We start from the raw sequence: 27,492 nt of genomic DNA on the forward strand, positions 1-27,492 counted from the left end.
AAAGACAGGCAATATGATATAAGATAAACCGGAGATATGTATAACTTCAGAAATTGAACCTTGATCCAATTGCATTGCACGTAGCTCATATCTCAACTGTAGCCACTTTGCATTGGCGTGTGTCTGAAAAAATGCATGAATGTGATCCCAAAGTTTCCACGAGTTCTTGCTTCCAATTCCCATGTTTGGAACGCTAGATTGATGCAATTCAAGTTGCAATCTTAAATTGAAAATAACGCTAAGGAGTTAAATGATTAACAAGGAAATGGTGCAATTTAGATTTGATCACTAGTTCGACTTACTGTCACCAAAGGAGGTAGTTATGAGAATCCAAATTATCATAAATTGCAGAGAAGTTATTGTGATGGTGCAAAGACGATGCAACCAGTGGCGGCGGAATGGTGGTTTCAGCCATCGTCGCAGTGTTGTGCAGCGGATAAGGGATTGAAATTGAGGAATTCATGGGGATTTCCTCTGATACCATGTTAGAAGTATAACTACGGAGAATGTTGTGAATTTGAGTCAAAACTCACACTAATACTTTGATGTGTGGAGAAAAGTTAGCGGTAACCAAAACCAAAGTGATTAAACAAACACAAACGATAAACATAACATAAATGAGAAGAATGAAAAACACGTTAATATTTGTTCACTTAGTTCGGCCTAAATTTGACCTACACCTAGTGCCACTGGTGAAAGACTCCACTTCAACCTTCTAAATGCATATATCCACTATGTCTTTCACCTTCTAACCTCCACCCCACTGATCATGAGTGTTCTCACCTCGTTCTTTCTAGACTGGCCTTGATTATTCTTAGCATCACCTCTTCAAACTGGTGTTGAGTGTTTAATATCTCTTCAAACGAACACCTCTTCTACATGAAGGTCAACTTGCAAGTGTCGTTATTTTTAAGGTGATATAGTTCACCTTATGAGAGGTGAGATCAGGGAAAAGAGGAAAGGACTATTTATTGCATATATCACTAATCATATAAAAGGTGAAATAAGGGAAAAGAGGAAAGAACTATTTTGTGTTACATTGCTCGATATCATTTTTATTATATTTGTATTTTTTAAATTTGAGTGTTAGATTGTAAGTTTATATCATATAGATCATTTATGTAAATCTTTAAATCTTTATACAAATCTAAAATCATTTTATATATTGATGAGACCCACCAAGATTAACGGTGTTCAATAAAAACGCATAAACCGTTAATCTTGGTGGGTATAATAAGATATCAAATGAATTTAGATTTGCATAAAATTTTACATTGGATGATATGCATGATATAAACTTACAATCTAGCGTCAAATTAAAAAAATATAAATATAATAAAATGATATTGAACGGAGTAATATCGATGTAACATTACATTGATGTAATTTGATTCCTCACTCGCACACATTCCTTCAAAAAAAATAGACACACACTTCTATTGGATTGATGCAAGTACTTTTAAATATTTAATTGTTTTGTAGCACATAAATGTTCATTTTGTGTATGATGAATGTTGTTACAACTCGCTTTGTTAATTAAGACTTGAACTAAAATACCAAAATTTGACCCAAGAGAAGTTAGATAATACGACACATGTATTTTTTAGCTTAATCAATATCTTAAATTCAAATTCTTAAACATGTGCAGCCACACTAAAAATTTTAGGGAGATTTTGCCATCCATTTAAGGCCTTTATGTTGTTTATTGTATGTATATAATTATATATTACGTGTGTATTGTTTTCTGTCAATAAGATTAAGACAACTTCAAAGTACAGTTTCCAATCCTCGAAGCAAAATAGGTACTCTTTTCAATTAACATTTCTATATCATCAACGAAACTAGTATTTATATTATTTTTGTAAAATTGATGATAAAAATGGTTAAATATATTTTTTATCTTTATAAATATTCAAACTTCTCGTTTTAGTCCTTCTAAAATGTTATTTCGACTTTTAATCCTTCAAAATTTTTACGTCTACATTTTTAGTCTTTGCTTTTAAGTCAGACCATATGTATCCTTTTAATTTTTTAAGAGTTTTTACAAAAATGTTTAGAAAATTATAAGAATCTCTTAAAAGAAATTATAATCAAACATGAATTAAATATAAATTTTTAAACACCAAAATTATAAAAATTTATACTTAATTCATGTTTTGTTAAAAAATTCTATTTTTCGTAAGATTATTATAATATTTTAAACGTTCCTTCAAAAATTCATTCAAAATTTCAAATAGTACACATGGGTTGTGTGAAAAAGCATGGGTCTTAATTTATAAATGTTAGACACTTTGATAATTTAAGTTGCTAACATTTTTTTGAACAAGTTTAACTTAAAAACATTAAGGAGCAAATCGTTTAACATTTGTAACTTAAGAGACCAAAATGAAATAAATAGACTAGAAAATCAAAGTGTTTAATGTTTACAACTTAAAAATCGAAATTAAACATAAAATTTAAGGGATTAAAGTGAAACCTAAAGATGAATGGCTGATCAGGATCAGGGATCCCGGATCCCTTTTCCTAAAAAGCGAAGGGTTAACATAAAAAAATGGAAGTTGAATATACTTTTTTTTACCATTTTTCAAGATATTTTATAGGGAATAAAAATACAGATAATCCTTCCTCAAAAAAAAAAAAAATTATCCAAAATATTATAGAGACTAAAAATAATATAACTTTTTAAAAAGTATTATATAAGAAAATAATATTATATTTTAGCAAATATATATATATATATATATATATATATATATATATATATATATATATTATATGTTATAAAAAATAAAAAATGGTGGCTATATCAAAACATTAATACACAAGAATCACAACTAAATGAACAGTTACCATTTATTCGTTTGATTCAACGAAAACATATTTAGCATTTCTCTTATGTAGTAAGGGCAGCACTGCCTCAGAAATATACACAGAAAGTCTCTCCTTGTTTAACCTAACCTAGTGCAGCCCCTAAAACCATATGTTTTGATGACGTGAGGCGCATAAATAGAAGGTTCAAGCAACAATGAAATGTTCGGAAAATAAATATGAAAACCATCAATCTATGGGGTGATTCTCATATCCAAACTCAACCCGGTTAACATTTTCAAGATTTGTTTTTTTTGTCAAGTAGTTTAATGACTAGATTCACACAATTTAATTGTCGAGAAGTGGTTGTAGAGAAGTGCAGTGTTTGAGGTTCGAACTCCGGACGCTACATATAAAATATAATATTTATATCAATCGAGCTAAACTCACAATATTTTCATTGACTTTTTTATTTTGTTTACCTTTTTTTCTTTGAATAAAAATAAATTGCATACGACTTGTTTTTACGAAATTTATGTCGGCTTATTATATAAAATTTTAATAACTCAAACGAGATTATTTATGGTAAAAGTATTATAAAATTAAATTGATAATTTATTGATATTAACCCATATGAGTTGGTCTAAAAATGGTAAAATTCATTATGTTCAATTATTTTTTGTGTCAATTTCGATATGTTTTAGATCTTAGTGTTAAAATTGTTTAATACGAAATGAGATAAAATTGCTGTAACAATAATTTATATTGTAAGAGAAACATCAAAATGTATTTAAATCGCTTAGTTTATGTCTTGAGTTGGTACTTTTTTTCGTACTTCTTTTATTCATTTCACTTTTTGTCATTCAAAATATTGATGTTGCACCGATATCCTTTCTTTTTTCTTTTTTTTTTGGTCAAATGGATTTGGATAACAACACCAATATCTTTTTTTTTTTTTTTTTTTTTTTACCGAAATAAAGTTAACTATTATCATTAATCAACCAATATTCAATATAAGAAGGATAAGAATAAAAAAAATATGGTGACTAGTCCAAGGACAGGCCGCCCTAGCTATATACTATGAGCAACCATGTTCGCTTGTCTTCTACCAAACTTCACCTCGAAGTTGGAATGTAATGATAACTGATTAATAATACTAGAAACAATAGCATAGAATTTTGAATCACCATGGCCCAGAGACGATAGAGCTTGCACTAAAGTAGATGAGTCGGACTTGAACACAACCCGGTCCCATCTGTTCGCATCAACAAAGTGAAGGGCCTCGAGTAAGGCTACTGCCTCCCCCTCAAACTATCATATTTTCCCGCTGCCATTTCGTTTGAGCCCGAATAAATTGCCCGTGGGAGTCTCTAACACAACACGCAAAATATGTAATATGGTTACGATCATGGAACGCAGCATCCACATTGCACTTCAACCACGTCTCGTTCGGTTTCTCCCAAACTGAATTGTTACCTTGCACTCTACTGTGCCCGTGTTGTACAATCGGTGGTGAGTGGTGTTTATGAACCTCTTGCCATTGTTGACATGCATCTAGTGTTGTCCTTCCCATGCTCGTTGAAGTATGATGAGCGTCATTCCAAATGACATCATTACGTGCAGCCCAAATTTGCCAAAGAAGTACAGCCACCCGACCAGCAATATCTCGGCTTTCTGAACGACATATATCAAAAACAAAGTCTGCCAAACTGCTCACAGTTCCAACTCGCGGTTGCAGCGCAGTCGCAAGCCCTACCCAGTACCAACTCTCTTGTGCCACCGTACAACCCACAAAAGCTTGTCAATCATCCTCAACAGTCGTTTTACACCAGGGACATACCATCTCACATTGTACATGTCTTGATTGTAATCGAAGGTGCGTCGGAACACACACCCTACATATCCTCCATAACAAATTATGTGCTTTATGAGGGGAATTCACCTTCCAGATTCTATGTCACTGCTTCAACATGGAACCAATCAGTATGTAGCAACTCCATCATAGCCAGCATATAACCAGTCTTAACAGTATACCTCTCGTTATGTTCCATCATCCATGCTATTATATCATTCTGAACTTCCGCAAACAGTGGTGTGTCGAGAGTAGCTTGCACCATATCATCTAAAAACAAAAATTCAATCTTATCAATATCCCAAACCCGTTCCTCGACAGCTATTAAATCAGACACACTCAAACTATACACATCTTGACTTTGTGGGGATTGAATCTAGCATCCACGGACACCTCGAACCCATGGATCATTCATCACGCTGACCTGCTGCCCATTTCCAACTGTCCATCTACATCCATATAAAAGTAACTGATGTGAATTCCAAATACTCCGCCAAGCAAAATTCGGGTTATAACCGAGTCTAGCACCCAAAAAATGAAGAACGGGGAAAATACCTTGATTTAAAAACTCTAGCAACCACAGATTCAGGTTTAGACATAAAACTCCATTCTTGCTTAGCTACCATAACGAGATTAAAAGCTTTGAAATTCCTAAACCCCATACCACCAAATTCTTTGGGGAATGCCACGCGTTCCCATGCCATCCATTTAATCCCACGATTGTTACTCCTTCATCCCCACCAAAACACATCTATCATTTTCTCAATATCATCTATAACTAAATTCGGCATAAGATAAATTAAATACTCATTATATATGAAGGAACCGATATCCTTTCTTATCGCCCTAAATAGTAAACAATTAGGCTATTAGAATATCTTACGTATATATTAATGTGTATGTTATTAGAATTTAGAACTAATTCAGTTCACATACACTGCTAAAGAAAGCCAATATAACTGGATTTTCCGTCGAAAAAGAAAAAAAAAACTGGAATTGATTTTTTTTTTTCTTCTTTCTCTTCGAACTAATTCAGTTCACATATAATGCTAAAGAAAAGTGCTATATATTCTGTGTGAAAAAACTTTTTTCTATTTCTAATCCAATATTTGAACAAGTCTTTCTAATTCAATTAATCGCTTGAACTGACATGATTGGTGAGTGCACATTCTGCATCTTGATTTTCTCTCTTTTAATTAATTAAAATAGTTTCAAATAAAATAATTTTTTTGAAAAAGAATTACAATATTTCAACTCATCAATTTTATACAATCAACATGTACGTAAATTTACAGAGGGATAGATCAAAACTCCCTTAAACGACAAAAGAGTTAAACGTTTGTTTCACCTACACCTACAAACGCCGTGATCGCATTCGCAGATGCCATACTTTACCACCACTCGGTAACCGGTCTCCTCCACATCGCACTCCGTCCCCATCGCGTATGCGAAATGAACTTTTTGGTCAAAACTATTTGTTGTTGTTTTCCACAGCGTTTCATCAGCTGCTTTGAGATGGTAATTTATTTATTAATTTTTTCTGTTTTTAAAGCAATTTTTAAGATATTAGTTCTTCAGTAATTTTTCCAAATTGCGGAAATTTGTCACAAAATACATGGACGGGTGATTAACCGTGCGTTAACGTTGCTTACTTATGTGTGTGTGAACTCTCATATCCAATCTCAAGAATATTTTCATTCACTTTTTTATTTTGTTTACTTGTTTTTTTCTTTGAATAAAAATAAATTGTAAATGGCTTGTTTTACAAAATTATGTCATAATAACTCAAACAAAATTATTTATGGTAAAATTATTTATTGATAATTTATTGATATTAACCCATTTGGGTTTGCTCTAAAATTATTTATTTGAAATCTCTGTTTTTTTCTTTTTTTATCAAGTAGCCTAGTTGTTAGAGCTCACACAATTAAATTGTAGAGAAGTAGAGTGTTCGGGGTTCGAACCCCGGTCCCACCAACTGAGCTAAGCTCATAGGCTTATTTCAGATCTCTTAACGTCTTATGTTTGATTATTTTCAGTATTAATTTCGATGTATTTTTAAAATTGTTTAATACGAAATGAGATTAACAATAGTTAATATTGTAAGAGAAAGCATCAAAATGTATTTAAATCGTTTATTTTAGGGTTAATTAAGTTTTTGGTCCCTATAAATATCTGCAGTTTTGTTTTTAGTCCCTATAAAAATAAATCACATTTTTTAGTCCCTACAAATTTTTCCGTTAGTGTTTTTAGTCCCTGTTAAATTAAAATTTGTTTAATTATGCTTAAAATTTTAATTTTTTTAATAATTTTTTACATACTTGTTTAAAACATTATAAAAGGTTCCGCCACAATAAATTAGCTCAAAATTTTATTTTTAGGTCCAAATTTTCCTTAGTTTTATCTTGAATTTTTGGCGTTTTAAAAAAATTATATTTAATTCATTACAAGTTAAAAAATTCTAATTTTTTATAAAAGAGATTATTATAATGTTCTTAAGATGTCTGTTAAAAATCATTTAAAAATATAAAAGTTTAAGTATAATTAGACAAATTTCAATTTAATAGAGACCAACACATACTTTTAGACCTTGTAAAATTAAAATTTGCTTAATTATGCTTAAACTTTTAAATTTGTAATATATGTTTCACACACTTACTTAGAATATTATACAAAGTTCCTCCGCAAAAAAGTAACTTAAAATTTTATTATTAGGTCCAAATTTTCATTAATATAATCTTAAAATTTTGGCTTTTAAAAAAATTCATATTTAAATTATTACATGTTAAAAAAATAAATTTTTTTTATAAAAGAATGTCTTACGATGTTATGAACATGTATGTAAAAAATCTTTCAAAAATTTTGAAGTTTAAGCATAATTAAACAAATTTTAATTTTACAGAGACTAAAAACACTAACAGAAAAATTTATAGGGACTAAAAAGTGTGATTTATTTTTATAGGGACTAAAAACAAAACTGCAGATATTTATAGGGACCAAAAACTTAATTAACCCTTTATTTTATGTAGCTTTCCTTCTATTTTTTTTTTTTTTTATGTATTGTCTTCAGTGCTTTTGGCAATTTTAGGAGGGTGTATTGGATCATGATTCTAAGGGATTTTAAAAGACATTTTTATTATGAAAAAGTCTTGTGGTATTCAATCAAGACTCTTTTCAATTTAAAAAAAGTCTTGTGTTATTCAATCAAGATTCTTTGTCATTTAAAAAAAGTCTCGTGGTATTCAATCAAGACTCTTAATCACTTAAAAAAAGTCTAGTGGTATTCAAAATCATTCAAATTTCGAATGATTGTTTAATAAATCAGATTTTGATGGATTTTGTGGAATTTTCTAGTGAAATTTTAGCATGAAAAAGTCTCTCTCTCTCTTAAAAAATAAAGTAAAATAAATAAAAGAGTATTTATTGAGATTTTGTGAAAGAGAGTGTGTTATGATATTTTTTCAATTATTTCTTAAAATTCATAAAATCCGTTGAAATCTCTTGAAATCCATAAAATCATTTCAAATCCTTTAAAATCTTATGAATTAAATCCATTGAAATCTTTAATAGTCTTTTAAAGTCATCAAAATCCTCCAAAGTCTTTTAAAATTCTCAATACTTTTTTAAACAAAAATTATCCTTTAAAATCCTAATCCAATACACCCTTCTTATTTTCGTACTTTATTTATTCATTTCACTTTTCTGATTAATATATATTTGTCATTCAAAATATTGATGTTGCACATAAATCCTTTCTTAACACCTTAACTAGTAAACAATTTGGCTATTGGAATATTTTATGTGTATATTATTAGAAATAATCGATAATGATTAGTCAATAATTGTATAGAAGATAAATACATTATTAACATTGATAACTCATGAACGTATGGGAATTAAATATGAGACTATTTTGTGTATATATCATTAATCATATAAAGATGAAATAAACAAAAAGAGGAAAATATAAAAGAACGTATAAAGAGAAATAAGAGATAAAAAAATAATTTATATTTGTTTTAAATACAATTATTATAATTTATCCAAAAAAATTGAACGGTGCAAAATTTTAAGATTATTCATAAAAATAAAAAAAATAAAAAAAAAAATTAGTTATTTGATAGATAATAAATACAAAATACATAGATGTGATAAAGGTTAGAATTTACAATTATTTTTATTTTTAATTGACATATATAATATTCATTATCATATGACATGTATGACTTTAAATTCATATTTAATACATGAAGAATTATAAATAATGTATTCAAAACACATGCATGTAGTTAGTTGATGATGTTCTTTATGATCGATATGCTTGTATTTGGTTGATGGTGTTTTTTTATTGTTATGCACGACTCTAATATACATATTTAATACATAAAAACGAAGAAATCAATTGTGTATTTTTTGGTTAAAAAATCAATTGTTCCAGATTTTGAAAATCAATTGTCGATATTACTCTAATGAAATGGATGAAAATCAATGTTGAAAATCAATTGTTCCAATAACAATGGATGAAAAAATTCCAATAACAATGAATATTTCGTCTTTATATAAATCATTTTATCGTCAATGTTGAAAAAATTCCCCTTTGTGGACAATACTAATGATGAAGATTTTATTCCTAATACTATTAATCAGGAAGACATACACAAGAAGAATGGGGAGTTGCAGTCTATTCATGTTGATGATGAACAATCTTTGAGCCAAATGGAGGTCAATCCCATGAAAATGATGCTGATCTTCAGAAGCAGAACCAAGTCACTGACATTGTGATTGACGACAGAGAAATTTGAAAGGTTACAACCCCTAAAGCTCATGAATCACCTAAGGAGACTAACCATGCAACTCAGAAGTTGGTAGTTCCTGAGATCGCTTCTGCTGTGGAATATTTCCGAACACGATAAGAAAATTGTGGTGATCAATTCTACTTAATCTCAGGATGAATTGTTAACTACAAAGAGCTCAATCCTAAGGTTCAAATGGAATTGCAACCAACTGGTGAGTTTTGGGGGGTGCTCCTAAAGACGAAATATTTCTCAAAACCCCAAGTCCAAGTCTGCAGTTGGTACTTACCACACTCGTTCAAGAGACTCAAACTCTCAATGAACCTTCTTTTTGGAAGACCTGATCTTCCAAAACTCACCAGTTATTTTTGGAAGACCTGAACCCTAACCATGTATTTTTTTTTTCTTCATTTGGTTTTTATAGAATTAGATGGATACTTTGCATTCATCATGCTTACCCAAAGAGAAAAAGAAAAAAACAGATTTTTGCCTGCTGTGAATCCAAAAATGTTGATCAATCCAATCTTAATTTCATATACTTTGTTTCATTATGGACCCTTATTTTAATAACACCAACACAAGACAGAAACATATACGGCAGAACACCATATAAAAATATTTAATTATTAAACATTGCCAACATAAAAAAATTGTTGGGGAAATTACCCCTATTGTTAACTTGTATTCCTACACAAAATTAGTGGCTACCTACATTTCATTACAGATATATTGTTACTTGTACTACCCAATATTTCCGTGCAAAAACAGAATGAAAGTACACCTTGGACCATATGAATAAATTAGGGGAATACATTGCTTATACCAAAAACTACACCAAAGAGGATACCAAATAATAATTTGGCAGAAGCTGTGAAATGCAGAGGCCATTTAAAAGTGTAAAGTGAAAATCTATGTAGAGCTCCTTTGCCATGTTGACTTGTGTAAATTGCTTTGCTATAATATAAGAAGCACTGGTAATAAGTTACTAATGAACCCTTCCTTCAAGATCGGTCCCCAAATCCGAATGGTGATTTTGTTCTACTACCGCCTTCACCGTACATTTCATTCCACTTCCTTAACTCATTCATGCTGGTTGCATCATAGGCAACAGATGGACCCACCTGCATATTATGACGAGCCAGTTATTTCACATTTGGACTACTAAGAATAGGAACATAACAATTCAAATGTTACAAAAATATGTATACCTTGGATTTTGCTTGCACGAAATCATCCAAATTAAGGGGCCTTAATACAGAAGTTGTAGTATCATTGTCTCTCTGTGTAAGCCAAAAAAATAGCATCATGTTGGTTAGGAGGCAAACAAATTCAACTGAAGTACCAACATACGTGGCAGTGCCGGGTGGAAAGAAGATAAGGTGAAAAACAAAAATCTTGACAAGAAATCCGAGCAAGTTTTGTGTATTGACTGCATGTTTATCAAATTCAGTGCGAACAATTTTTTAGTCCCCGTACCTTCTTTTCTTCCTCTAAGAGCTCTTGAACAGGTCTATATGCTGCAGCGACACAGAGGTTCTGCCAAATATAAGCACAAAGCAGCGTGAGATATATGACCGGAGACAGATAACCAGAGAATATTATGTATTGCAGCAAAAGAAACACATGAAAATTGTCCGCATTATGTTCGTCATGTGAGGAATCTGAGGGTTGAGAGGCAAATTAAGGGAGTGCCTAAAATATAGTGGTTTTTATTCAGATGCACTTGACAATATTTACCTTCAAATCACTGCCAGAGTATCCTTCAGTCAAGCTAGCAAGTTTGTCATACTGAAAATCAGGATTCAGATTTTCTTTTGCAAGAAATATTCTTAGAATCTTCATTCGATTCTCCACATCTGGTAAATCAACATATATCCTAGAGAAATATGAGCTCAGTTAGCAAAGGTGTACTTGTATTTGTCACATACCTCCCAAATGTAAATGTAAACTTGAAATTTAAGTAAACTAATTGACAATATTAACAGTGCATCAATATATTTATTGAATTTTTTCCCTTGGCTGTAAAAGCTATTAACAATTTTTCAAATAAATACATATGTATAAATCTATCCATGGGCCTCTATCAGAAATACTTAAGCTTTAGAGAGTGTCACTCGGAGTTGCCAAGAGTTGTTGGTAGGAAATCTGGAGTGGCATCAGATGCCTGGCAGTCCCCAGGTGAAGAAATATTTTATTTCTAATAATATAATATTTATAAAAATATTATCATATCGTATAGTTTTCTAAACAATACTTTCTTAATTTATAAATTGTAACAAGAGTAAATCTTATTATGCTTATGCTTAACAAAGAGTAATAGGAAATATTGAACATATCATTATAGTAATTTTGGTTAACATAAATTATCGATATAATTAGTCACTGTAATCTCATTTATCATGCTTCGCTTTCTTATTTACTTATGGTACATGTTGCCTTTTGTAATGATAATAATATGCAAGATATCAGTCACATTACATTTTATATAACTTTTTTTCTGAGTACAATTAAATCCTTCAAATTCAACAATTTGATTCTTAACACCCCCAATTTCTTAAGTAGAATTAAGGACTTCGTCGATTTGAAAAAAAATATTATTTCATGTTTTCACAAATAATTACAGAAGTGACACAAGATAATGATCATAACTCATAAGTTATAACCCTTCAGCCAATATTTCTAGAAGGAATCTTACAGTTTACCTTCTGGGTAAACGACGAATAACAGCATCATCAAGGTCAAATGGACGGTTTGTTGCACCAAGAATGAGAATTCTTTGATTTTCTTTTGACCTCAATCCATCCCACGCTGCCATGAACTCGTTCCTCATTCTTCTAGTGGCCTCATGCTCATGAGCACCACCTCGAGCCCCAAGCAAACTGTCTACCTACGATATAAATTCTAGTCAGAAATCAATTTTCTAATTCGTGATGGAGATAGATAAACTGATAAAGCGTAGAAAAACAAAAGAAGGAAGATTGCCAGTAAACTTTAGATTTTTTTCCCACATTTGAGGGTCCATTTCTGGAAAGTGCAATCTATTTTTTGGAACGTTTTAGTTTATTTTTTCAAAACATGACCTTTAGATTGGATTGCATTGGATTTAATTTAGAAACAAGCTGATTGGATGATTGAATGAGAAAGCCATTATCACTGGATTTGATTTTTTTTTTTCTCTTAGAACTAATTCAGTTCACATACAATGCTAAATAAAAGTGCTGTATATTCTGTGTGAAAAACTTTTTTCTCTTTCTAATTCAATTAATCGCTTGAACTGACATGATTAGTCTTTTAAAGTTCCACTTTAAATTATTATTGAACTTTCTTGAATTGCATTTCTTTCTATTGCATTATTAAATCAAAATAATGAACAAAAACATCAATATCAGAAGACATTGAAAACGCTGCAAAATTCAATGTACCGGAAAAAGTACAGTCTATTTCTAGAAAGCCATGCATGCTTATAAAAGCAAAATCAGAGATGGGAGAAGGTATGCATTCACACACTCACTTCATCAACAAATATAATGACAGGTGCAAGCTTGCTGGCAAATGAGAAAAGCGCTTTCGTTAGTTTCTCAGCATCTCCAAACCACTGTATCAGCAAAGAAACAAAAAATAAAGATATTGTTAAATGAGATGATTTGAATTGCTTGAGAAAAATTACTCTCAGCCTTGTTATTTATAACCAAGTGATTGCAATCAAATCTACAGCTAAATCCCTTGATTGTAGGGATAAAAACCAACAAACCTAATGATAGAGATATTTACTCAACATAATATAATTTAAACCTAATCCATTTCTTAACAGATATCACACAATACAGAAGAAACTCGTGAGCCTTTAAACTACTGGAACAATTCATATAATAAAATTCATGAAAAAAAGCAAAGGAACTTGATAATAGACAAAACTAGTTAATTGTAAGCCCATTTGCTTTTCACTCAAGTTTACCCCATATTTACATTCTCTTAAGAGTGTCTTCTTAATCGTCTATGCTCCAACCCATTCTCATATTCATTAGCTGTTCCTCATTGCCAAATCCCACTTGGAAGTCTAAAATTTCCCCTATGGTCAAATCTTTCATAGGACAGTAGTACTTAATCATGTAAATGTTAAGGTCTACTTTAGAAACAGAACCAACATGTTTTTGCATAGTAAGGAAGCTAAGATCTTATGAAGGTGCCCTTACAGCTAAGCTGTTTCTCATCGTATGCTAAAAATATTTGGCAAGAAAAAAGAAGCTACGATTTAAAGTTACAGTTTTAAGCAGTTCTCCGGTGTATTAGGTTAGAAAGGAATGTGAAGCATTCAAAGATTCCACATTTCCTTACATTTGTTATTGAACTGGATTGTGTTTTTAGCTTTTCACTGATGCTTGAGTACATTGTTGCTTGAAAAGAATTTCTATTACTAACATGCAAAGAAATCAGACTCTGCAATTTTGAGCCACTTGTATGTTTTATTTTTCCTTAAAAATCATCTTACTAGGTGGAGTTGGGTATGGATCAATTGATGCCATTTGACTCTACCAAAAAGCCAAAAAAAAAAAAAATTGTCAATTTCATTTAGATCAAGTATATTATGTGCTGTGTAACAAAGAAATCAGACATATACACTAAGATATGAGCACATTTCAGCAATGTTATCAATCTCTCACTTTCCATATCCACATCATTCACGGCTTCCAGTACTAGGTAAAATAAAGAATATTACGAGGAAAAAGCAATAACTTGACAGATCCGCTACAGCCTAATCCTTGCTTGGACCAACGGCCTAATTTTAATTGCAATAAAAGTATCAACTTAAAAAGGCAGACGTGCTATAATCGAAATTACCTTTGAAGTAAGGGTTGAACCAGTTACACTGATAAAATTTGCACCAGCTTCTGTTGCAAGTGCCTTCGCCAGAAGGGTTTTCCCAGTTCCAGGAGGACCAAAAAGTAAGATTCCTTTGCAGGGCTGAAAAGTTTCCTCAAATTTATTATACACAACAAAAGAAGATAACAAAACTGATTTTGTTAGAATCAGAATAACAAGGACCATTACCCGCAACAAGTTTCCATGAGAGAAAAGCTCAGGTCTTCTCATTGGAAGAATAACAAGTTCCTGAAGTGCCTTCTTAACATCTTCAAGAGCGCCTATGTCATCAAACTTCACCCCAATTTCACCAGGAGCTACAACAGCTGAAACGAAATTGCTCTCAAATTCATCCTTCGCAAGGTTCTGTAACCATATTTTGTATGATCAAAAACAACATAAGATAAAAAAGGCTGAGCTTATGATCACTTATAATTTACAAGTAACAGTAAAATAAACCACATGCCTTGAGGTTCTGAGAAGATTTTCGTGACATAGTTTCCATGCCTTTCATCCTTGAGATTGCAATTTCAAGACTTCACACAAGGGAAAGAACAAATAATGAGTTATAATTCTGCCTGAATAAATATATACAATAGAATGATAGGATTTACACGTATACCTTTCACGAGGTATGCACAATCTTTCTCCTTTGATAGAAGGAAGCAGGCATGATGATAAGTAATGATTTTTTGCCCAGCCTACCAGTTTCTCAGCTTCTGAAAACAAAATTAAATGACAAAAATCGTGACATGCAAACACATGAAGTTCGATCATGGCAATTATTAATGATGCCTATACAGGGAACTTGTCAAAGATACGAAAGTATGAAGTATTAAGTATAGAATAAAGCTTTACATATTCCCAAAGTACTAAATAATGTTGTACTTCACATAAGTACAACATAATTCCTCAACAGTTCCCCCCTTAGGGAACTTTCTTTAAAGGAAAATGTTAGTTGTTAAGAGTGTTATGTTGTGGCCAGGCTTTGAACCCTAAACCTCCTCATACTCCTTCCAATGTTCCAGCTCAACCACTTTATGTTAGAAGGTACTCGTACAATCAATGAGGAAGAAAAGACTATAGCATACAATACAAGATAACAAGTGAAACAGTTTTGAAATTAACTAAAATCTCTTACTTTGCTTAGTTATAACGATGCCATCAGTATTCACATGCAAGAGGTCTGTGCACGATAGCTGATGTTCTTCAAGAACCTGCGACATGAAAATCCAGCTATATATATTTAATATTGATGGTGTGAAACGCATTCATAGAAAACATACTCCGGGGACAACGTACTTGACATATATATTTGGGAGGGGGGATGGATTGAACAAGAAAAATCATCAAAGTATGACAGTTTTGAGACAAAAATATATTTAAGACTACACGTGCATAGATTTACTGAGAATTACCTTTCGTAGTTCATTCAAATTACTACGTGATATCACAATCTTCCTGTCTTCCTCGAGTTGTTTTTTGAATACTGTCTGTAAATTCTCCTCCTGTAATGTATCATAAAGAATATCAGACGAAACCATGACATAAACAACTATTAGAGTCATACATATCAAATTGTACATAAGATCAAAAGCCTGATAATCCTCAGTCTACAACCTTAGAGGAGATACAAAGACAATCAACAGCTAAACCAATATATGATTTCTGTTTTAATTACATAAAGAATTGTAAGTGCCAGTTTAATTTGTGAAAATGTTTCTATTTTCAATTTTCATTTACTATTGTTACTTCTAATTACAAAAATGCTGCACTGTTTTCAGAAATATAGAAATATATACATACAGATGTACATAGGCCAAATTTTCTTCTAGTATGTTAGTTAACAAATATATGTCTGACTTGTATATAGGCCATAGCCATTTAATGTTATTGTTTGTACAGTAGTGATGGGGATAGTGCCCTGAAATCCTTAAACTTTAAATGTTTGATATTGGTGATTCATCATGATTACCTTATGAAGATGCAAAATACAAAACAATTACCTTTGGTGGATGTACACTCAAAACATTAGAGAAGAGCTTGTTAATATCATCCTCTTCTGATGTCTTTCCCCCTTTGAATCCATCAGTCAGATGCTTCAAAGAAAGAGGCTGTAAACAAATATGAAAATGAATTAAATAAATAAGAACCCAAGAAAAAAAAAAATGGCGATTTTCATAATGCTGCAGTTATTATTTTATTGACCACTGATTTCTTAGTCATATTCAGTTCAACAGTTGATAAAGCAGAGACACGCAATAGGACAAATTATAATTACACTTACAACAACAACCAAACCTTATCCCAATAAGTGGGGTCAGCTACATTGATCAAATTATAACATAGCTTTCTATCAAAAACCATATTTGGATCAAACTCATTAACCTCTAAATCTTTCCTAATAGTTTCTCTTATAATTGCAGTTAGGCAGCATAAAATTGACAGTAAAAAATTGTCGTAAAAGAAATAGCAGTTCATAAATAGAATAACCAGATTTGAAAACAAATAAAGCAAAGGAAGTCAAATGCATGGGAACATGATAGCAATTTAAGACACTAAAACAATGAAATTCTCAAATTAACAATCAATATCATTAGTTACTCTACAAAGCATTTACTCATATTGATTGATTGTTGACGTTAAGTTTTCTTAAAGTAAACAAAGAATTATTGCTATTAGAAAGGGAAAAAAGTACATTTGCAGGATGGAAAAAGCTGACATCAATTCCAATCATGAATAAATTATACGTAGTTACAGTTATCAACATGCTATAGCCTATAGTTAAGAATAATAGTGATTCAACATCGGCATAATTTGAACCTAAAAACATTTAAACATACAATATTTAAGGAGATGCATAAATTTGTAGAGATAGAAAGCATTACCAGCTTAGCAACACGTCCAAAGTTTGGAAGTATCATTGTCTGTCGAGCATTGCATATGATTAAGGAAGAAAGTTAAAGATATTATTCGCTAAATGAAATCCATACATTTGAGCAGACATTAAGAATATAATACTTCATGAAGATAAATGACAATTAAAGCTTACAAACTTCTCCTTCTCCTTTGATCCTGAATGAACTTTGTTTTGGCCACAAATCAATACTACAGGGCCATATAAACGGTCAAACATCTCCTCAACCTTGTGAAAAAACTCATTTCGATTTGACTTAGGAACTGATTTATGCAACCACTGTGAACTATCCGGAAAATACACTATAAGAGGTCTTTTGGAATTCAAAACCTGAAAAAGCAATAGACATGCGTCACCTATCATTAAAACAAGATTTTGATTCATTTATTATGAGATTCCAAAATTCCAAAATTACCAGAGCACTATACCTCACATAAAGCCTCCACTGCTATGTAGCAATCATGTGATTGAGCATCAAGATCATTCTCTATGTCCTTAACTGTTTGAAAAGTCAAAAATTCTTAGTTTGCTTAGTCAGGAGAACTAACATAATTTACTATCCCTAAGGGAGGAGTAAAGTTCAAATACTTATATCAGAGTAGCTGCAGCAACAGTATAAAACTCGAGAAACTGTATCTATGTCCTAGGACAGAAAGTACTAATTCAACCTCTGATAATAATTAATAAGTTTATAAATTATAATAACTTAACCATCAAACACATAGCAGCATGTATTTAACAGAGATCAAGATAACTCACTCAGTTCAATTAGGCTAAAAAACATTACTTTCTAAAAAATAAAATACGCTTGGGAAAAATGTCAAACTCCATTGCCAGTTTAAGAACCAACAGATGCAGATTAGTTAAATTGTGCAAAATAAAATTTGAAAACATAAAAGTATTTCCGGACAATCAACTACACATAGAAAGTACAAGGAAGTTGACTTAAAAGTTACTAAGATTGAAGTTCTTCAATATTTTGAATCAGAAAAATGTACCATTTATCCAATAAACTGATGGTTTTGCACGACTGTTGTTAAGGTTTTCCACCTCATTTTCATTGGCCTTCTCTTCATTAATATCCCAAATGACAGCAACTCGGTCTCCATTAACCTCATATATCTCTCCTTTCTGACCGTTAGATAAACTTATTTCCCTGCAATATATATACAGTTGGTTAATTGCCAAAAAAAAAAAATATACCTGCAAGCTATAAGCATCTCTGAGACCTATAAATTCTCAATTGCATGCAATATGTTGTTTAGATTAATATAAAATAATTTGAGGGTGATATTAAAGGAAAGTCACACCATAATTTTAAATGTGGCATAAGATAGACAAAAACTAATCTTATACATCTTACTATCAATTAGTACTACACCCTAGTATCAGATATAAAACCAATGACCAGAAAAGGGAAACACAAATACAAGCAGAAAAAACATAAGAGATGAGCAAAGCAGCAACATATAAAATCACAACTTATGAATATTACAAATTTGTAACATGCAAACAGAAGACAATGCTACAATATATTTAAGACAAGACGTTTGGTCATCTGGAATTTTATTAACAATGAATAACAAGGATGTAGATTTACATAAATGCACAGTCAGAGATACAAGTCAAAATGCAAGCCATTGATTATGCCTTCTGCCCTAATAAAATCTACAACATGAATAGCCAAACTATCACACAAATGTTAATAGAAATAGAAAATGTAACTAATTAATAATCTACTCTTCCACGATTGTTATGATTCCATGCCCAATCACTTCAATAAGGAACTCACATAAATTCCCCAAAGCAGTTAAATAAGGAAATAAGATGATATCTATTAGGTAAGTATCAGATCACAAGTAGACAACCCGACAAAAAACTCTTGGGTAATAAATTCCTCAAAGCAGTTAAATAAGGAAATAAGATAAGATATATTAGGCAAGTATCAGATCAAGAGTAGACAACCCAACAAAATAACTATTAGGTAAGTATCAGATCACATAGGAAAAACAATGAAACCTTTCACACACCCAAAATAGAAGCAGAAACCTAAAATAGATTGTCTTTGTCGGCATTTAAGTTAACATTGCACTCAAATGACCAGCTGCCGTTAGCCGAATGTTAAATTGTGTTGTAACAAGGTGCACAAATAGACAAGAGGGAGAGGAGAAATAGTTAAGAGTTAATCACCGTTCAACCTATGGCGAACTATAGACTGGCACATGGTCATAACAGAGGTAATTAAATATGAAAAATACAACGAGTAACTGCTCAAAACTCAAACACTGATCCCAATACAACCAATAACTAACTCAGATTTCCAACAATTTGCAATTTAAACACCGACTTCAAACATACTCATATGACTATAAAATTCCTTGATGAGTTGAATTACTTTCTTTTTCGGGTTAGGCTTTGATCAGTTTAAATATTTAAAATAAAACTGATTTTAGGAAAATGCCGAAAGGCGAGAGAGGCACTTAACAGTTTGATTTTTACACACAGGGAAAAAAGTTTAAAAACCCACCTTTCAGGTATAATAATATAAGCACTAGTTGGACCATCAGATGTCGGTATCTTCCCCAGTGCAATCCTGTGATAAAGTATATATGCCAATGTCAGGTGATTGCTAACTTAAAGTCCTATGGGTATGATGCGTTGCGTTGGTTTTACAAGAAATAGTTGAGGCAGCTTTCTAGAACCACGCCTTCAGTGCTCAAAATAACTGAGCGCCTGCTCAAAATTGTATTATACTCCATCCATCCCAAAATATATGTCACTTAAGAACTCCGCACACGAATTAAGAAAAGTAGTTAATTTTGTATCGGAAAAAAGAAATTATGAGTTACAAAATTAACTGTTGAATTTATGATTATGTTTCAAAATCAGACACTGTTAGAAAGAGAGAAAATCGGAATTTGTATTCTTATTGATTGTGAAAATTGCATATAGAATAAACACAATATATAGTAGTAATTGATAGGACTTGCCAATTCTAAGCCTACCAATAAATTGAATTCCTAATGATAAATATTAGGAATTGATTATTTGATTCTAACACTCGCTAAAGCTTAGTAAGCTTTCAGCTTGTTATAACGGGTGGGAAGTAATGTGAGGAAATAGAAACAGCAGGGCTGTAGCTTGAAAAATTATAGCGGGGCCAAAGGTAATTGTAGCAAAGACAGTTGTGCTCGTTGGAGGATTCCTAAGGTGGTTATGGTGGTGTTCAGGAATGTGTCTCACCGGAGAAGGAGCGGCTGGTTAAATCAGAGCTGGATGCAGAGAGAAACCCACCAATGGAAAAGAGAAGCACCGGATGAAGCACAGTGAATGCGCATAACATGATGGAAGCAAGACAGAAATGTGGACCAGCTGATAGTGAATAACGGAAGGAGAAATTGTGAATATTACGCCGGAAGGATGACACAAAAGTCGAGAACTAATCGGAAAATAGCTTGCTGGAAAATTCCCCAAGGAGCGGCTGCTCCAACGACGGTATCGTTCAGGTGGCTGGACTGGTAACAGCGATAATATTACGGTGGTATCAATGGTGATTGATGATACACGCCGGAGAAGGTCCACCAAAGAAGAGATGTGTTGCTCGAAAACGAATAGCCGAAAAATAATCATCGAAAACGAATAACATGTTTGGAGGCTCACGGGAAAGAGATGCAGAAGCACTAGAAAAGTATGGAAACTTGAAGGAAACTTAGGTTTATGGCTGGCAGCGGCAACTTGCCGCCCGCAGCAGCTTTAATGAACTCCAATAGTCACATGATCAAAACCTGCTCCGACACCATGTTCAATTTGTGATTTTGTATGTTTAAGTCAAACTACACTTACCGCTATTTATAATAGCATATAGAATAAATATAATAAATACTAACCGTAAATTGAAATCCTAATAATAATAAATATTAGAATTTGATTTTTCGATTCTAACATTATCCTTCACTAATAGTATAGGAAAGATAAATTAAAAGAATTGAAAAATAAAAGAATAATAAAATAGTAAGGGGTATAGTAGAAAAAGAAACATTAGTGATTCATTGATGTTGTAAAATGAAATATAAAATGGGGCAAACTATATACTGTGGGACAGAGGGAGTAGTACCTTTTCTATAAGCAATATTACATTTCATGTTTAACTCAGAGTCTCGTAACAAAGGTTTTGAATCAAGTCTTTTGGAAGGAACATGGATTTTACATAGCTACTTAGGTACCAAGTCCCAAGACAGTTACTAAAACTACTACTGTTCATAAGTTCAGAATTACATGACTCGTACCCATTACCCGAGTACTTGCACCAAACACGCTTAAGCAGGTTATCCTAGAACTTATTGTACTCAAGTAAAAACAAAACCTTTTTATAAAGCAAAACTATGACATAAATGAAATTATTCACCAATTATTGGCATATATCAGTATTGTCAAATGGCGCCATGGCAAAATGGGGTGGCAAATTTTTCAAAAACTACCATAGGAAATTTGTGAAAGGATGCCGCCATGTCGGCACCATAGGTCACAATGGCGTGTTCATATGCCGGTTTTTAAGCTTTTCATCAACGACAACACTGGCATATATAATTCCATCACAAAGTTCTAAAAAAATTAATAAAATCCACCACAAGTTGATAGGAGAGGGGAAAGACTATAGCACATCGCGAGCTTGTAATAGAGAAACACAAGATATATGTTCCTAATAAACCTTGTCTATTGAATAAGACAGTATCAGTATATAAAGAGTTAGAACACAAAATCTCTTGAAACTCTTACTATTAAAGAATTGACATTTCAAAGAACGTAAAAAGAAAAATAACATAGATTTGGGATTCATACAAGTCAAATCTACCACCACCGAGCAATGTCGCTCTAAACATTTGGGCTTGGGACCCCACAAAACCAACGTGGGATTTTCAACACACCCCACGCCCAAGATTAGACATCTGAAATTCGGACCAATGCGGTAGGAATAAGAATAACATAGAAATCAACAGACACCTTCACGCCCAGAACTGGAAACTGGAGTATGGACTAATGTGGGTAGAGTAATAGAGATCTTGGCCCAATAAAATGTCTAGGATAGCCTCTGATACTATTTCAAAATTTTGGCTTGGAGCCTAACTTACCAACTTGGTAGGTGAGGACTGACCAAGCCTTATAAGTTATAAGCGATAGCCATATCTTCATTCTTTAGTTAATGTTGGACTTTCAACAATTACCGCCGACTCCTCTATAATTACCCTCACTACAACCAGGGATTGTACACTAGAGAACTACATAAATGATACATAGGAAGTGTTATAGACTATAATTTTAAAGATTCTCGATGACTTATTGGGATTTAATTTTGTGGGACTCAAACCTCCGTAATAGATGGAATTCTTAATTCTGTAATTGGGACTCAAACCTCTAGTGTACAATGCCTGCATTAATAACGGGTCTCTTTACTGGTGTCACTGCATATTGAATGAAATCCATTTGTGCATGCATATACATCGTTTCTATGATGCTCTGGCTCTGTACTGTTTCAAAGAAACTCTCTTTTAATATTCAAATAGTCAACACATCTTCTCTGTGCTTCTTGGGCTATTTGTTTTCTTTTGGCTTCTCTACTGAGGAAGATATTTAATATTCCTCGGTGCATTATTATCATTTCACTCTAATAGGTTTATTGATTTTATTTGAATTGAAAAATGAAGCATTGATTCCATTCATTTTCTACTGCTTTTGTTGGTCTCAACATCATCAAATTGTCCATCCGTTTACTTAAAAAAAGTCTACCGCAATTATTTACCGATATTAGCCATACCGCAATCATTGTCCTCTCGTAGTAGTAGAAGAAAGAAGGAAGAAATGTTTTATTACCTATCATCGGCATCTGAAAATTCTATTGAAGGCCCAATATACTTCACGCGGGCACCTAAAAAATTTTAACAAAGCAGTAATGTAGACAATCATGTGAATGTGGATACAAATGGGAAAATGAAAGTAAATAGGTTGCAGGTAGAAAATCACATATGGCAAGCTCATATATGATCAAAGTTCAACTTGGGTGAACATGTTACCTTTTCTTAGCTTAGATCCAGATTTATCAGAAGACGTGGCATCATCAGAATTTGATGACTCAGCAGTATCATCTCTAGTATCTCCACCAGTGACCATCTGCCGAAAGATTAAGGGGTACGAGGTGAGATCTCAAACCATCTGTCATAAAGCCCTCGATAAAATGAAAGTTTATGTTCTATAACTTGTCTATCTGTCATATAAATTGAATATGTTCATATAGAAATAGAAGTTATTAACCTCTGCTAGTAGTAAAAAAGTGTAAAACTAGAATTATTCTTTGAGTGAATTTTAAAAACTAGCAAATAAAAACATATTAGCATCGGAATACCACTTTTTTTAGCGTCCATTTATTCTATCATCTCAAGTTTAATTCTATGCACTAAAAGCTTCCAAGGCTACCATAACCAGATACTTCATCTTTCCACGGATACAAAATCAAAAAATAAAATAAAAAATACTTGCAAAAAGATAACTGTATATATACCTTCTCCAATTCTTCAACATTGTAAGGGATGAGTTTCTTAACAGCATCTTTAACTTTCTTAAGGGCAGCTTCAGCAGATGCTACGACATCATCTTCATTATCACTAGCATCTGACTTCGCTTCAGTGCTGCTCCACTCTTCTTCATTACTAGCATCATTATCATCCTCATTCTCCGAACCCTCTTCCCCAGATTCTGCATTATCATCATCAGACTCGGAGTCTGAAGATTGATCATCATCAATATCCTGCATAAAAATTCAGATGATATAACTTCTTTTTGCTTTCAAGCACCTGCACTGTTATAATACGAAACCATGGAATGACTTCAAATTCTTCAGGAACTTACATAAGGAGCAAGTACGCTGCTGTCAAGCACCAACAACGGAACTTGTAAATCTTGTGCAAGAGCTCTAACTACTCTCTCGCGATAGAGCTCGGTGCCTGAAGATAGAAAGACAACAAAAACATCAAGACTCAAGACAAAAATTAGAATAAACTTGTAAGTCATAGATTCTTGTGAAATAGCATCCAAAGTAAACAAAAAAAAATTAAAATTAGTGGAATAAATTACAGACCGGGAATGCTCTGAAGCAAAATTCTTCCACTTGAAGATGCAAGGTGAATGCCATAAGACGAAGCAAACTTGTTATGTCTCAAATGGGAAGCAGCACATTCCGTCAGAAGATTTTTCGTATGCTCACTGCAAATGGTAATGAAAATTTTAGATAAGAGAAACCCTTAAAATTAAGAAAAGAGTAATGAATAGGAATGTAAAGTAATTACTGGATATGATAAGGAAATGTGTCCCATGAAATGTTTATTTTCTCCCACGGAACAATTCTTCTCAAAAACTCATTTTTAAACCTATCTTTTTTGGTCAAAAATTGCGATTCTTTCTTTTTACTTTCTACAGCAAGCTTCTCATTAGTAAGCCATTCCTCTTGATCCAATTCTCCAAGCCGGGCATGCGAATTGGTGCATTTAACATATTGACCAGACTTATCTAGCTGACTCTTCCCCTTATCAAAATTAGCTCCATCGTTAACATGTACTTGTTTATTCTCACTTGCACCACTTCCATCACTTTCAGAACTGAAAGTGCGTATTTGACTACTCCTAAGACAAAAACTAGGTCTTTTGTTCAGACCAGTAAAACTATGTCTAGACAAAATATGACTAGATGAATCTGAACCTAAAACATCTCTTCTGATAATACCGCCATGTGAAGAATATTCTTTGACCGTGGTCTTAGGTAACAAAGAATGATCAGAGAACTTTGGTCTAAAGAAGTATTTTGATGGTTGCAACAACAAAGCCCATCTCCGATCTCGGCACTGTATTCTCCTCAAGTACATTGAAATTTAATGCCTTTCTCTAACTTCAACTGTGCTGCACAAGAATCACATCCATTAGATAATTCATAGTCATAAAACACCGAGTTGAGTACTCGATAGTTCTACTAATCAAACACCAACTTAGAATGCGGGTAATCAATTCACACATGTAGCCTCAGATAGATATGCATAACCATGTTGTTAAATAGGAGCCATAGAGGCGCTATAGCGCTTATAGCATAGTGGAATTTGAACAAATTTCCGCAATTTGTTATACAGTGCAAAATGTCGTCAAATGGCATCTATCACAGCGCTATAACACCGTGTATTAGGTAGGGGAATTTGAACAAACCGATATTGTGATGATATACAACAGAACCAAAAGTGACTAGTGTTGAGTGGATTATAACTCAAATGCAAATCAAGGTAGTAAAACATGAACAAAAACAAAACAAAAAAAGGAAAATAGCCACTAAAATTGTAGTTAAAGCCTTAAAAATTCTATTTTTTTACCACAACAAGACTAAGAAAACAATGAGATGAATCCTCCATGCTAATTATATGAAGAAATAGGGAATAACGCCTAAATTAAAATATCAATTCACAAAAAAACAAAAACATAAAGATCCACATGTTGAAGCTCCAACACAAAACAATTCAGAATGTTAAAAAAAAGAAAAACATAGTAATAATCATACATAATAGGAAGAAAGAAAAAAAAAAAAAAAAAAAAGGATTAATTGGAGAAATCGATGAAAGAAAGAAGACCTGTTGGTGATTGGATAGGATTATTGGGAAGAGAGAGCGAGGTGAGAGTTAGGCCATAAAATAAGCGAAAGAATGTGCGAGACAAGCGTTTAAGGTTTTCAGATAATAGAACAACGAAGCTCTCTTTGTGTTTGTGTTATGTTGCGAATCAATGAAATCGAGTGACTAGTGAAAAACAATGTTGCGTTCCATTTGCCCCCTCGTGCATCGTATCGTAGGTTTCTTTAGAATGTACACGGGTGTGGGTCGACCCGCCAACTCGGACACCCAAACCAATATTTATCTGTATTTAATCGACCTCGATCACTCAATCCATATGTTATTTTCTAAAATTCCTCCGTTTTTTGGATTATGTAATCTAAACACGGGTTGAATATACGATCTGATATACATTTATATATAATCAGCAATCAGAACATTGTTGCGGATTTTTCTTTTAATAATAACCAAAAAAACATAATAAAAAAATTGTAAAACTTATCAAATAATATACATATATACACACCGCCTAAAAATGCTAAAAATCAAATAAAGTTAATGCAATTGTATTAGATTTTTATGAGAATATGAAAAATAAAAATAGGTATAAGCGATTAAATTTTTTATTTTAAGAGACAGAGTTCTATAAAAAGTATCTAATTCAAGATGATCTAATGTGCATTTTTTTTAATAATATAGGCATGAACAAATAAATGGTGGTGACAAGTGAACTATTAAAGATACTTCTAAATAAAGATCGTATAAAATCTACCTAGAAACAAGGAATATTCTTCGTTGTCCCAAAAAATTATAGGAAAGTGGCACTGACTATTGTTGTGAGCATTCCTCTAAAGATCATGGCTCACTTATTGTGATCGTTAGGAGCGTTCCTCTAGTGATTAAAGCTTAGTTATCGTGATAAATCAAGGATAAAGAAAGAGTTTTAACTGTCATATTCTATAATAAGAAAGCTCTTCCATAGCTCCTTCACTACATCACAATCTCGAAAAACATGTAAAATGGTATTTGGTCTTTGAGGAGCATCATACATTGTTCAAGTGACATTTGACAAATTGACATCATGGGTATTTCACTTGATTTGAATCTATGAACTATATAGAAATTTTTAAACGAACCTCTAAGCTAAAAAAAAAATTGTAATCATCAAGTTCGTAAAATAATATATTTTTTGTAATTAAATTCTATTATCGTATTATCATTAGTCGTGCAATAGAAATATCTAATTAAAAAAAAAAAAATCAATGACTTGATTATAACATTTTTAATTTTGCATATACATTTCGAGCATACAAACTAATATATATTAATGTTTATGAATATAGATATTAATAAATGGTAGAGGGCAAGAGATATAGAGAGTAAGAGAGATGGTAGGAAAAAGAAAAAAAATAAAAAGAGGAGGAGGAGAGAGAGGAAAAATTGAGGAGAGCAGGAGCAAGACGTTAAAGGGTATAAAGACCATGAAGACTGAAGAGATTGATGAGTTTTTGAAGTTCACAAAGAGCAGTCTCTGAAACAAGAAAATTGAAACGACTCTTAGTTTGCTAAAGTGTGCAAGTCAATCAACACTTCTATTTCATTCGCGTTAGGTATGGTTGATTTGCAC

The 27,492-nt window shown here is 32.3% G+C and overlaps 1 protein-coding gene across 3 annotated transcripts; it reads right to left on the reverse strand.

Annotated features, from left to right (window-relative positions):
- Window positions 1–10,046: 10,046 nt before the first annotated feature.
- On the reverse strand, window positions 10,047–26,092 carry LOC11443643 (peroxisomal ATPase pex6). Of its 3 annotated transcripts, none has more exons than XM_039833979.1 (25): window positions 25,887–26,092; window positions 24,568–25,168; window positions 24,360–24,484; window positions 24,131–24,225; window positions 23,784–24,029; window positions 23,299–23,395; window positions 23,099–23,153; window positions 19,758–19,823; window positions 18,229–18,386; window positions 17,659–17,729; window positions 17,366–17,560; window positions 17,202–17,240; window positions 16,320–16,427; window positions 15,732–15,821; window positions 15,455–15,530; window positions 14,936–15,032; window positions 14,780–14,849; window positions 14,503–14,679; window positions 14,293–14,415; window positions 12,965–13,048; window positions 12,156–12,340; window positions 11,191–11,329; window positions 10,930–10,989; window positions 10,662–10,733; window positions 10,047–10,574 (listed from the first exon to the last, which is right to left on the reverse strand). In XM_039833979.1, the coding sequence occupies exons 2-25, from the start codon at window positions 25,137–25,139 to the stop codon at window positions 10,455–10,457; spliced, it is 3,120 nt and encodes a 1,039-aa protein (XP_039689913.1). In that variant the 5' UTR covers window positions 25,140–25,168; window positions 25,887–26,092; the 3' UTR covers window positions 10,047–10,454. The 3 variants fall into 3 exon arrangements, with proteins under 3 accessions (XP_039689913.1, XP_024637178.2, XP_039689914.1); XM_024781410.2 differs by having other exon boundaries at window positions 24,568–25,173; XM_039833980.1 differs by lacking the exon at window positions 19,758–19,823 and having other exon boundaries at window positions 24,568–25,173; window positions 25,887–26,091.
- Between the last annotated feature and the right edge of the window lie 1,400 nt (window positions 26,093–27,492).

Source organism: Medicago truncatula, chromosome 4 (genome assembly GCF_003473485.1).
Source record: "Medicago truncatula cultivar Jemalong A17 chromosome 4, MtrunA17r5.0-ANR, whole genome shotgun sequence".
Taxonomy (NCBI): Eukaryota; Viridiplantae; Streptophyta; class Magnoliopsida; order Fabales; family Fabaceae; genus Medicago; species Medicago truncatula.

Coding starts and splice junctions, on each gene's coding strand:
- LOC11443643 (XM_039833979.1), bottom strand. CDS start 25,139: ATGTACTTGAGGAGAATACAGTGCCGAGATCGGAGATGGGCTTTGTTG. Junction 14,680..14,779: donor AATCTTCTCAGAACCTCAAG/GCATGTGGTTTA, acceptor ATATGGTTACAG/AACCTTGCGAAGGATGAATT. Junction 11,330..12,155: donor ATTCGTCGTTTACCCAGAAG/GTAAACTGTAAG, acceptor ATATTTCTCTAG/GATATATGTTGATTTACCAG.